General features: G+C 41.1%; 1 protein-coding gene across 7 annotated transcripts in view; it reads left to right on the top strand.

Annotated features, from left to right (window-relative positions):
• The window catches only part of CNTN1 (contactin 1), a 421,087-nt gene that overhangs the window by 299,627 nt on the left and 107,639 nt on the right, over positions 1-13,821 (top strand). For all 7 annotated transcript variants that reach the window (XM_037888163.2, XM_043549235.1, XM_043549232.1 and 4 more), the window contains 3 exons: positions 2,579-2,729; positions 6,837-6,964; positions 10,347-10,522. In XM_037888163.2, the coding sequence (XP_037744091.1) occupies positions 2,579-2,729; positions 6,837-6,964; positions 10,347-10,522 (455 nt within the window). The remainder of the gene's footprint in view (positions 1-2,578; positions 2,730-6,836; positions 6,965-10,346; positions 10,523-13,821) is intronic.

Below are 13,821 nucleotides of genomic sequence, written 5' to 3'. Positions count from 1 at the left end.
ACAGGCCACAACACCACCCAGCACCCGCACACTAAACCCAACACCTAAATTAGACCAAAGCGTTAACTGTCTAGTCTTCTGTGGGCTGTATCTGCCACTAAGGTACACCAGTGTCTGAGGTCCCTGCAGTGGCAGGGAAATGATTAAGTGAGATATAACCAGATAATCCTGCTAGTGACCTGCACCCACTCACAGAAGAAGGCAAAAATCCCTCAAAATCACAGGTAATCTGAGATGGGGGAAATTCCTTCCTGACCCCACATATGGTGATCAGTTAGACCCTGAGGTTGTGAGCAAGACCAAGCCATCCAGGCTCCTGAGAGAGAATGCTTGGTGCCCTCGGAGCCCTGGAGCTGCCCATCGAGTGTCCCATGTCCAGCCATGGCCATCCCTGATGCTTTATAAGAAGGAGATAAAAAAAAAACAAAACAAACCCAGAATACACTGGGGGAGAGGGAAATTCCTTCCTGACCCCTGCTGATGGCCATCTGAAACCCTGAAGCCTGAGCTCTTGGGAACATGTCAGAAACTTGAAGTGAGCCCTACCCTCTATAAGAGTTCGCTCCCCATTGGGACCCCTCATTGTGGCCATGTCTGGGAATTACCTTCTGACACCTCCCTTTCCATGGTTGCTCACAGCATATCCCCCCTCACTCTCCAGGATTCGCAGTGCTCCCTCTTCATGACAGCCCTCTGAACAGGTCACTATATGGTCCTCCCTTTTTGGGATCTCAAATACCACTGGATCAGATATCCACATGCCATTCCAGGCAGCCTTCCAGTCCAAGGCCACTTTCTCAGTGGCTGGTAGGGGAACCCGAGCCTTCCCACTAGTCTCCCCACTTCCCTTCTCTATCTTCTGCCTCCACCCCTGGGTTTAATGGCCAACATTCCCTCCTTCCAGGGAGTAACTGTAGACTACTTCCCCTCTTTGACTTCTTGCTAGACTCTCTAGCCCTAAACAAATCCCCTTCTCAGAGGGAGTGACTGCAAACTGCTTCTCCCTCAGCCTTTTCCTGTCCCCAGCTTCATCCCTTTATACAGGCCCAACCTGCTCCTGCCTAGCTGAACTTCATCTTTCATTAGGCCTTGTAAGTCCCTGGCTTTCCTCCAGGTGTGGCCTACAAGGTTAATTGACCTCATTTAACTTGCTCTGCCTTGTGTGGGGTGGGCACCCCATCATACAGTCGCACTCATAAATGTGTCAGGCTCTCTCTTAAAGCTAATTAGAGTGCTTGCCCTCCACAATTACTATTGGGAGGCTGTTCTAGAATCTCATCCATTCCCCTAGTTCTTCTGATGGTTAGAAACCTTCTTCTTATTTCCAGCCTGAAATTGTTCATGGCCAGTTTATCTCCATTTGTTCTTATGCCAACATTGCCCTTTAGCTTAAATAGCTCTTCACCCGCCCTGGTATTTTTACCCCTAATGTATTTATAGAGAGCAATCATCTCCCCTCTCAGCCTTCTTTCTAGACAAAACAAGCCAAGCTCTTCTGGTCTCCTCTCATAAGATAGGCCCTCCTGATCATCCTAGTTTCTCTTCTCTGCACAGTTTCCAGTTCTAAACCAGTTCCAGTTTAAATTAATCTTTCTTGAACATGAGTGATCAGAATTGTACACAGTATTCCAAATGAGGTCTTACCATTGCCTTGTACAAAGGCCTTGATAGTTCTCTATTTCTACTAGAAATGCCTCACATAATACATCCTAGGATTGCATTTGCCTTTTTCACAACCACATCACACTGGTGGCTTATAGTCATCCTGTTATTGACCCACCATGCCCAGGTCTCTCTCCTTCTCTGTCACTTCCAACAGTGAGCCTCCAGTTTGTAGTAAAAATTCTTATTATTAGACCCTAAGTGCTTGACCTTGCACTATATATTGTTGAATTTTATCCCATTTCTGTCATGCCAGTCTTCAAGGTCATCCAGATCTTTCTGTATAATATTCTGATCCTCTTCTGTGTTGATGATGCCTACCACCTTTGTGTCATCAGCACATTTTATTAGCCCACTCTTACATTTTGTGCTAGGTCATTAATAAAAATATGAAATAAGATTGGTCCCAAGACCGATCTTTGAGGAACTCCACTAGTAACCTCCTTCCAGTTTGATAATTTATTTTTCAGCACAACCTGTTGCCTTCACCCCTTTAGCCAGTTCCTTGTCTACCTTGTAATCCCTAATTTAACTGATAATTTCCCATGTGTTACCGTGTCAAATGCTTTCCTTCAGTCCAAATATTCAAAAATCAGTTATTTTCTCCAAGAAGGAAATCAAATTAGTCTGGCATGATCTTACCTTTGGTAAACCCATGTTGCATTACATCCCCTTTACCATTTACCTTCATGAATGTAACTATTTTTTCCTTCACAAGTTCTTCTAAAGTCTTGCACAATACTGAGGTCAGACTAACAGGTCTGTAATTGCCTGGATCATTCTTATCCCCTTTCTTAATTATAGATATGTATGCTTCAATACACCCAGATTATCTTTAATGTCCTCAAACAAACAGTATTACATACCTTGTCAAAAGATATGACAACAGTGTCCATATGTTGCTTTTTCTCTTCAGCTTCACCTCCTAATTTTGAACTGAACCCAATGAAGAAGAAGATCTTGGCTGCTAATGGAGGCCGTGTAATAATTGAATGCAAGCCTAAAGCTGCTCCTAAACCAAAATTCTCATGGAGCAAAGGAACAGAACTGCTCGTAAATGGGAGCAGGTCAGTATTGATTCTAGAGAGCATGATTGGTCTTAGAATAGTTTTATGATACCTATATATTCAGCTGAAATAGAAATTTAGTTAGAGTGCAAATTTTACGATAGATTTTTATTGATTAGTGAATTCTTGAAGCAAAATTGAAGCAAAGAACTATTCTTAATTAAATTATTTATTTTTATTCTTCATTCTTAATGAAAAATTCAAAACATTAACTCTCATATAAATCTTCCATGTAAACTTGCAGTTCAGCTAGTACATTGACTGAGCATTAGCCATGAAATTTTGGGTCTGGGTTTGGCAGTGCTTTAATCTTTATTTAACTTTCACTTCTCCCATTTTTATGATGTTCCTGCTTGCTATTCTTCTCCAGTGTTGAAAGGCAGAGGCAATTCATGAAGGAGAAAGAAAAGTTACTTACCAGTAACTGGAGTTCTCTGAGGGTACACTGCCTACCACTGGTAGCAGCATGTAGGGTATGTATAGCTAGACTCCTCAGTAAAAGCAGGCTGCACCCATACTGTGGTTAGTAGCTACACTGTGGTGTGAAGCTACATGCCACAGTGAAAGACTCTGGTGCGGGGAGGCAGTTGGAAAAGGCGCTAGTGTTTCCTCACTGCCTCTCCCTGCCAGAGCCTTTCCACACTAGTGGAGTCTAGGAAAAGGTCCGTCAACTTCCCACAGCTTGAGCCTTTCCCTGCTGCAGGGAAAGATTAAAAAGAGTAGGACTGTTCATCTTAGAAAAAAAGACAACTAAGGGAGGATAGGATAGAGGTCTAAAATCGTAATGGTATGGAGAAAAATGAGTAAGGAAGTGTTATTTTCCTATTCATATAACACAAGAACTAGGAGATCACTCAACGAAATTAATAGGTGGCAGGTTTAAAATAAACATAAGGAAGTACTTCTTCACACAACACACAGTGAACCTGTGGAACTTGTTGCCTGGGGATGTTGTGAAAGCCAAAGGGATAACTGGGTTCAAAACAGAATTAGATAAATTCATGGAGGATAGGTCATAGAATCATAGAATATCAGGGTTGGAAGGGACCTCAGGAGATCATCTAGTCCAACCCCCTCCTCAAAGCAGGACCAATCCCCAGTTTTTGCCGCAGATCCCTAAATGGCCCCGTCAAGGACTGAGCTCACAACCCTCGGTTTAGCAGGCCAATGCTCAAACCACTGAGCTATCCCTCCCCCCAGTCCATCAATGGCTATTAGCCAGTATGGTCAGGTACACAACCCCATGGTTTGGGTGTCCCTAAAGCTCTGACTGCCAGAAGCTGGGACTGGACAACAGGGGATGGATCACACAATAATTGCCCTGTTCTGTTCATTCCGTCTGAAGCATGTGGTACTGGCCACTGTTGGAAGACAGGATATTGAGCTAGATGGACCATTGGTCTGATCCAGTATGGCCATTCTTATGTGCTTATGTACTCTGAGTGTATATCCTCTGCAGATGCACAATGGCCCTTCCTTCTCCCCACTCTTCAGTACACTCAGGAGCAGTAAATCTGGACTCAGGGCCTCTTACACTCTCAGGTTTTAAAATCAAGTTAACTATAAGTTCCCTATGCTGATTATACTGCCACTATGGTTCACTATAGTGTGGTATATGATTCAGATGCATAGTTCCTATGCCGTGAAATAGCAGAGGCAATATTGCTGGTGCATGCCAATTATATGTTAATAGTTTCATGGTAATTTACAAAGGTTTCCTGTATTCTTAATTTGATATAGCATACAGATGTATTGGCAAACATATATAGGGTTTTATTTTCAGAAATCTTTACTTACACAAGGTATAATTAAAATTGATTTAATGCTTAATGTAATGTTTCTCCAATTTATTTCATTTAAATATATACGCCACTATGTTTTTCAGTTTCTTCTTTTTGTCATAGCTGCCTAGCCTATCTAAGCTCATCCTTTGCCAAAACAAATCAATGTAGTAGCTTAGCCGATGTAAAGGTGGACTATTTATAAACATCCCATGCACTATAGAAGTCACCTTTTAAATGCTATATTAAATGAGATTTTCAAAGCTTTAAACCCAATACTCAGAGAATTTCCCTGGCTGCAGATAAACTCCCTCAAAAAACTAATTTAAAATGTCAGAGTTAGCCTAAAAGGGGGTGCTTAGTTTTCAACACTAACTTATAACTGTTTAAAACACAGCATTTAGAAAGTTTAGAAATTTTTAATTTGCAAAGCGTAAAAATCTGAGGATGATTCATGACTGTTACCCCCACAGCAAGTAGGAATCTACCCCATGGATAGAAGATAATTAATGTTAAATTAGCAAGGGATGTCCATGAATTTATATATAACATTTTAAGGAATACTGAAAGTATTCATTAGCCTTATTTCATATCGCAAAAAAGAGTTAAATCAGAATGTGCATAAGGAATCAGTTTTGAGGAGCTGTTAGTAAATTCCACCAGAATCAAAAATAATAGCTCTTGTTTGTCCTCCATTGCTATTTCATCTCTGTTGGTGGAAAAACCAATAATTTTATTTAAATATTAGGTTTTTCCCAAGGGATATTGTTCTCCATTAAATAGATGTCATTATGCCAACACTTGCTGCCCATCAACCTTGTAGGAAATGTCTACACTGCAGTAAAACACTAGTAGCTGGCCCATGGCAGCTGACTCAGGCTCTCAGGGCTCAGGCTATAAAATTGCAATGTAGACATCTGGGTGCTGGCTGGAGCCTGAACTCTGGGACCTTCCTGGAACTAGATATCTACACTGCAATTTTATAGCCCTGCAGTCCAAGCCCCGTGAGCCTGAGTCAGCTGACATAAGCCAGCAGCGTGTATTTTATTGCAGTGTAGACATACCAGTAGTGTCCCATTCTATACATGGGGCAGATCCTCAACAAGTTCCTTGAGTAGATTTAGTGGAGTCCACTTGACATGATCTGAGCTGCTCTGCCACATACCATCAGTAGAAAGACATGGTTCGTTCAAGCTTCTAGGAGCTGTACAGAAGCTCAAAAATGGGTTTCCATATCTGTGAGGGGAACATTTTGTCTTCTGAAATAGAATTCATCTTCACAGGAGGCAAGCTGCCAGTGCTCCTTAGCAATCAATGATTACATTGAATTATCCTGTCTTAAATCCCTCTTTAAAATCTACCTCTGCCATGATGCTTATGAATCACTGCCACCTGGAAGTGGTTAGGCTGGTGACTGCCTGTGGCTCCTGATTTATGTAAATATACCAATCTCTAACTGCTCCCACCCAACCCCATTTGTTTATTTATTCTTCTGTCCGATTGTGAGCTCTCTGTTCCAAACTCCCTTTGTTTCACTCCCTTGTTCAATGCCTGGCACAGTGGGGCCCCCGATCCCCGACTGAGGCCTTGTGGTGGTTTCTACAGCATAGATTTATTTAATAATTTATTTACAAACTAATTCTAATTATTTTATCTAGATGTTAAAATATGATATTACTTTGAGAGAGACTATAATTAGTGGTATATTGTTTTTAAAAAGGGGATTTTTAGGTGAGGGGCTTTGAAGGAATATGTCAGAGATTTCTTGGATTTGTGCACTATTGGTTCACCACAGGTGATGCAAGTTCAAATCCTAACTCATATCCTCAGTGAAATTTAGTCTGGATGTCTCATCCCAATCCATAATGAGCATTTGTCTATACAGTTTGTACTTTTGGAAGTCTCAGCTCAAAATAAACCTGGAAGTGAAATTGCAGGGAGGTGATAAGTCAAAATATCATTAATGTTGACTGGAATACCTTCCTTAGCACCTAGTTTTAGTCGCTCTAATTAGTCTTGCACTTATTTGAGTATTAAAATTGCAAAACTAAAAGAAAAAATATTTGAGAGAACGTAAATAAGTGAAAATAATCCCCTCAAATGTAAATCGTATGCTTTATTCCAGATCCCATTAACCATACTAAACTCTGTTTAAATCATGGTGGGGTACTGGAGCATATATAAAAGCAATAGTTAGACGTCAGCCATTGAGAGACCCTTATGACCTTTGTTTTGACTTATTTAGGGATTTCCACTGGAAAAACTTTGTTCTTTCTGATGCAAATAACTATTTTAACTTGTGGTACGTTTTTCATGCTTTCAATAGGATATCTATTTGGGATGATGGTAGCTTGGAAATTGTTAATATCACTAAGCTGGATCAAGGCAGCTACACATGTTTTGCAGAAAATAACCAAGGAAAAGCTAACAGTACTGGTACTCTGGAAATCACAGGTAAAACTCCATTTTTGTTAGTTCATTTCACATAACATGCTTCAATTTAAAATGATAAAGCTTTGCTTTATAAGATTTCCCTTTAAGACTTTCCCCTCAAGCCATTTTATGTTATTTCTTTCCAACTGAATGGAACTGAATTGCCCATTAAGAGATAGATTATGGCTTTTAAGCAACAGCCTAAATAGGGGAAGCATGCAACTGCGCCACTCCAGGAGGAGCAAAGGAAAGGAAGTGTCTCAGTTCTTCCACCAGTGCTGTTCCTTCCGCCGGAGGGTCAATAATCTGATCCATTCATTCAGATGGTGCTGATATCTCTCCCTCATGCAGTAGCCCAACACTGCAGGCCAACACACAGAGAGATGGGTCCATGCATCCTCCTGCCTGCCCCTCCTTGGCTCCTCTCAGTTTCTTTTTCAGAGCACGGGATCGTGAGCAGTGCAATTAAATAAGTCATTTATTTGAATTTGCAATGTGGGATCATTCATCCAAATAAACATGCCACTGTAACACTTTGCAGTACTGGTATCAGATGCTGATATACTTAATCACACCTTTTACAGCCCTGTCAGATAACTGAAGGGAGGAGGAAGGGAAGATAGTGTTTCTGAGATAGTGTTCATAGTGTTCACTTCATGAGCACTTCTGTCTGCCAGGCCTCTGGAAAACCACCTATGTATTAAATGTATTTGAAAAGAAAGCATTTCCTGCAGCCAGAATGTGGCAGTCTTGCTCAACAGCATGCTGCCACAAAATAAACTTAGCAACATGAGTGTGAATCCATGAGGACATATGACTGCATTTTTTGTAACTATTTCCCTGGACCATGTGTAATGATGTTTCAAACATTGTAAAGAATTTATTTTGAATCACGAGGTCTGTTTAACTAGTATGATTATTTATTTTCCTTTGTATTTTGCAGCTTTGTTTTTTAATCACTACATTCATCATTCTTAGTTTTCTGGAAACATTTGTAAATAAATATTCAACCCCTTTAACATTATACTATACATTTTAGAATCATAAAAAAATAATTGACTTAAAAAATCTCCACCAGTTAAACATTTAAACCATATGTGTTTATAAACTAAACATAAACCATTTCTTTTTGTAGCTGAGGACTCTGACTTAGTTCATCTAAGGAGGGAAAACTAATGTCTGAGCATGTCATTTGCATTGCAACTTTAACCAACAGAAACAGTGAAAGGCTAGATGGCAGATTTCAGAACTTGGTTTCTGTCGTGGATACATGAGAATTTCCTCTAGCACTGTGTCTACACGATGGGTGTAACTACACATGTCAGTGAAAGGCTCTGGCAGTGGGGAGGCAGTGCAGAAAGGTTTCAGCCGCTCTGCACTGCCAGAGATTTTCACTCTGGTGAGGACAGACTCTGGCAGGGGGCAGACAGCAGGGAAAGCCTGAGTCTTTGCCTGCCACCTCCCCACTGCCAGAGTCTTTCCCCACTGCTGGAGTTTTTCACAGTGGTGGGGAAGCTGCTGGAGTCTTTCTCCACTACCTCCTCCCTGCCAGAGACTTCCGCTGCTACTGGAGTCTTTTCCTGTGGTCGTGGAAAGCTCCAGCAGAGCCAGCGGGGAGGCAGCAGGGTACCACACTGCTAAAAATAGTACTGTAGATGGGAGGCACAGCTTGGGCAAGTAGAGCGCCGTGCAGGGTATGTACTTGTGTACCTTTCCACACCCTTCAGGCATGTCTTTACTCGCCTAAGCCATGCCTCGTGGTCCATGCTGTTATTTATACTTGTGCTAGGGGCCTACATGTGTATGTAGACGACCCGCCGCTGAAAGAAGAGTGCAGTGCAGACATACTCTAGAATACCTCTCAGTCAGGGGAAGGCAAACTACGGCCCATGGGCCAGAACCGGCCCATCAGGGCTTTCAGTCCAGCCCGTGGAATTGCCAGCTCCGTGGCTCAGCTGGGCTAAGGCAGGCTTCCTGCCTGCCCTGGCCCCGCGCCGCTCCCGGAAGTGGCCGGCACCCATGTCCCTCCGGCTCCTGGGTGGGGGAGAGAGGGCTCTGTGTGCTGCTCTAATCTGCAGGCACTGCTACCGCAGCTCCCATTGTCCAGGAATGGGAACCGTGGCCAACGGGAGCTACAGGGGTGGTACCACAGGCGAGGGCAGCACGCAGCAGAGCCGCCTGCCCCACCCTACTCCAAGGAGCCACTGCTATACATGCTGGCCATTTCTGGGAGCGGCGCGGGGCCAGGTCAGGCAGGGAGCCTGCCTTAATCCCACTGCCACCCCGGAGCCGCTCAAGGTAAACGGCACCAGGCCAGAGCCCACACCTCAAACCCCTCCTGTTGCCCGCACCCCAACCCCTGCCTTGAGCCGCTGCTGCACCCGTCCTGCACCACAACTCCCTGTCCTGAGCCCCCACCCACCTGCCCTGAGCCTCCTGCCACACACCACACTCCTCCTACACCCCAACCCCCTGCCCTGAGCCTCTTCCTGCACACTGCACCCCCTCCCACACCCTGCACTCCCTCCTGCACCCCAGCCCTCTGCCCCAGCTCTATATTCATGGCCCTGCATGCAATTTCTCCACCCAGATGTGGCCCTCGGGCCAAAGGGTTTGCCCACCCCTGTTCTAGGTGATAGAAGACTCTACAATATAAAACAAAATCCAGCAACAGTTATGAAATCAGCTACCAAATGTACACACACATGGTTAGAATACCATTCCCTTCTGTAACTCTAAGCTCTTTGGTATCAAAGCATGTGTCAGCTAAATTAGATCTGTATAACAAGATCCCTGAGGGATTTCATGGAGTCTCCTGCTCTTCTTCTTTTCTTGATTATAGTAAGCTCTGATTACACATATTTTTATTCTTTTCTTCTATTCTTTTCTGTCCCTTCTCATCATAGCTATTTGCATTAAATGCATAATTAAACATTATTTCTCAATAGACATATTAGAATTAGGGTGGAGTAATGGAAATGAGAGCATTGAGCAGAGCTCCCCATTCTTTAATGATATATATTTTTTAATAAAGCCAGGATTATGATGAACAAAAAAATACGCAATGGGTCATGCAAAATGGATCATTTGTCTTCTACACATGAAATAGTCTGTGAATAAAAATAACTCAGCATAGCTGGTTATAATCATCATGGTCAAGAGGCTAAAATATGTATTATCAGAGAATGAGCAAACAAAAGGCAAGGCATTTCAGTTGTAAGGGTGTTGTCACTTTTCTTAGTATAGCACCCCTCTGTTCTAATTAGTGTTCCCCTTTGAAATGTAGTTGCATAAATAACATGTAAATCAGTTTGTTCTTTTCATGTATAATCAAACAGCTAGATTTGCATCTGTATATTCACTTGTTTATTAGAATTTTCCACATTTTCTTTTAACTTCACAGAAGCTACAAAGATTACCTTAGCACCAACTAATGTTGATGTCACAGTTGGAGAGAATGCCACCATGCAGTGTATTGCGTCCTATGATACTACGTTAGATCTGACCTTTATTTGGTCTCTAAATGGCTACATGATAGATTTTGAAAAAGAGCATGATCATTACGAAAGGAGTGTTATGGTAAGATTCTGCAGACCCTCATTTGATACGCTAAACTCTGGTTTTCAGTATCATGAAACACATGGTGTTTTCTGTATATTCTAGTTTATTGGTTTATACCCAGGAAAATGCATCTGGAATCACCTATCTAAAGAGGCCTAAAATTATAAAACAAGGATCAAGGCCTGTAAATGTTATTTACAGTTCATTAGTTACTTCATAATGGAGAAGTGAAGAGGTTGTTTGTAAAAATTCATATGTTCTCCTAACCTTTTTCTTTAGCGGTTCCCATTTTTCACTTTAAAGGCTTTTGTGGAATCCCAATCACCAAACTAGAGCTCGTTGATTCTGATTAATAAATTTTCTGACAAATGCTACTCTCTTTTTCTGATTGTGAATAGTTCACAAACCTCTGCTGACTTATTTGAATGTATTTGAATAGTTTGAATGAATGAATTGCAGCCAGTGTGCTGTGTCAAATGGATCACTTTGACTCTTAACTATGTGCTATACATGCAGTGTGAGTCTCAAAAGTCCAAACTGTGTAAGCCCGTCACTCCCCACAAGTTTTCGTCTTGACTTCAATAGGAGTACTTTTGTGAATAATTTTCACTAGTGTGAATAAGGGATTTGCAGTCTGGTCCATAGTGTCATTTCTAAATGGCTGACTTAAACATTTAAAATGAAAGAACAAGGAATAATAAATGATAGATAGTGAATACAGATAGTGAAGAGGTAGGCTGGCACCAAACATAGCACAAATAATCTTCAAAGGGAAAGATATTTGTCTTCCAGAAGCTGGATGACGGGATGGATCACTTGATAATTGCCTTCTTCTGTTCATTCCCTCTAAAGCATCTGGCATGGGCGGTTGTCGGAAGACAGGATACTGGGCTAGATGGACCATTGGTCTGACACAGTATGGCCATTCTTATGTTCTTATATATATGTATTCCTTATACCTGTCTGTGCTCTTCTAATGAGCATTTTCAGGGTCTGGCACAGGATGGTGAGTAGGAGAAAAAACTTCAATAAGCACTCAGTCCTAAGTTTCTTTTAAGACTAAACAAGCTAATTCAAAGTCACTCATTTTGGCACACATAAAGAGGCATCCCAGATATTGTTAATGAGCATGTGGGGTTATCCCATTCCATCTGCTAGGCCATTTCTCTGGCAAAATTTTTGTCTTGGGCATAAATCTTCTCTGGTTCAGTGTGTCCCATGATGTCATGTTTTAGCAAACTATCTGCAACACATGAAGGTCATACACTGCATATATTTATTTCCTTTTGCGGAAAGCCTCCATTTCATAGCTCTGTGCTTGGACCAAATTTAAATTGTATAAAAACACACAACAATAAATACTAAATACAAACAAATTATCCAACCCAGACCATACAAACTGAAAAAATATTAGCCCAGAATAAATATCAATAAAATAATTGTCCCCACATCCAGCCATTCTTAATCTTCAACCCACCCTCTTATTGAAATCCTAAGAAAAACAGTGGATTTTGCATCATGCCTATGGATTAACCCACCCTGGTGAAGGTTGTAGGTCTGGGAGGGAAGCTCCAGAATTAAGCACCCATCACAGAAAAAGACTTGCCGCCACTCTCCTCCCTTTTAAACCAGGGGAATGTTAACTCAAGTATATCCGTTGAGCACAATTGTTGTGGTATTATATGGGGAGAAGGGCCTTTAAGGTAGGCTGGACATGAACCCGTTAGGCCTCAACAGTTAAGTTCCACCTACACGCTAAGCTCCACCTACAATATTACCTACATTTTAACTTTCCATTCCATGGAGTCTTTCTGATTCCTAAACCTGCAAAGTTGTCTGATTTGGTGATAGCCAGTTGGGTTCCTTCTTCCGCACTCTCTTTTTTAAATATCAGTCCTAATAGCTGCAAAAAAAAGTAAATTAAAAATATTTTACAAATCTGAAGCAGAACTAAAAATAAGATTTGCATAGTCACAATAGTTATCATGGGGCTGTAATCATAAACATAAAAAATGAAACATTCTGCCTAGGAGCATGCATATGATATCAGCAGTCCCACATGCATAATATAAGCAGTCCCACAAGACCAAATTAGCCAGTCCCAACTGCTGTTTAGAGCTAGTTGAAATGTTTTTGACAGGACATTTTTCTGTCAAAAAATACAAAAAATAATCGCAATTGAGGTATTTCATGGGAATGTGTCGATTTTGACCAATTTTTCAATAGGAAAATGTCAGATGTTTCAATTAATTTTATATAGACTTGTGTATTATATTAAAATATTAATTTTATGTTAAATTTCTATATATTTAATACTGAGTATATATGTAACATATATATTTAATAATGAAATCAAGAGTCAAAACAATACACTTCAACACTGTCAAAATGAAATGTTTTAATGGTCCTGAATCAAAATTTTCTGATTCAGAACAAAATCTTTTTTTTTTAAATGTCAAGCTCTCCTGCTGACAAGCTCTGCTGACAAGCTGACAAGCTCTACTGCTGCTAGATTAATTTATTGTGAAGGTCTCTAGAAGCCCTATTAGTATCTTTCAGTGAGAGTCTGTGTGGACTTTCTTTGTCTGACTGGCAGAATAGTGTTCTAATGCCAGTTTAAGGGCACTGAAGCTCAAAGTTTTCAGATTCCTGCAAGGTACCTTACAGAAATCTGTGTCTATCGAAACTCCAGTAGCAGCATACTAAACAACTCTAGAAATGTACTTTACAGGAATTATGAGACGTGTAGATCTACCTCATTGCCATCCAAAGAAAATGATATTTTCCATGTTTTCATCTGAGGATTGCTTCATTGATGTGTATTTAAATTTGCACTTCTGCACTGTTCAGTGCATATAGAATACTTTGCAGAAGCCTGAAATTACAGCTTGCTGACAGCTCTTCTCTTAGATAACAGCAGGAATGAAGTCTTAGTGTCTGTCAAACCCTTCCTTAAAAAATACAAGAGCTGGGAAAATATAAAGAAGAAAGCCCTCTATTTGGACAGAAAAAAAACAACCTCTGCCTTGTAAGAGAGCAAAGTAAAAGCACACCTAATTTTTTGTCTTGGTCCTTGAGTTTAGTCCCCTGACTGCAGTCATTTAGAGAAGTTATTTAGGCTTGGGCTCAGATATGTACCACTAAATCGCAGACTGGGATTGAAAGTGTGGATAAATCAAGCAAATGCTTTGGTGTGTAGTAAGGAAGAAAATTCATTGACATGAGGTTTTCCCCACCTTAGCCCAAGTAACACCAGAGGGAAAAAAATATAAAATGGCTTTATGCAATGGGTTAACTTTGTCAATCTGTTGGCCACG

This window comes from Chelonia mydas, chromosome 1 (assembly GCF_015237465.2).
Source record: "Chelonia mydas isolate rCheMyd1 chromosome 1, rCheMyd1.pri.v2, whole genome shotgun sequence".
In the NCBI taxonomy this organism is placed as follows: domain Eukaryota; kingdom Metazoa; phylum Chordata; order Testudines; family Cheloniidae; genus Chelonia; species Chelonia mydas.
Note: the sequence above shows the minus strand (reverse complement) of the source record. Positions and strands in the feature narration are given on the sequence as shown.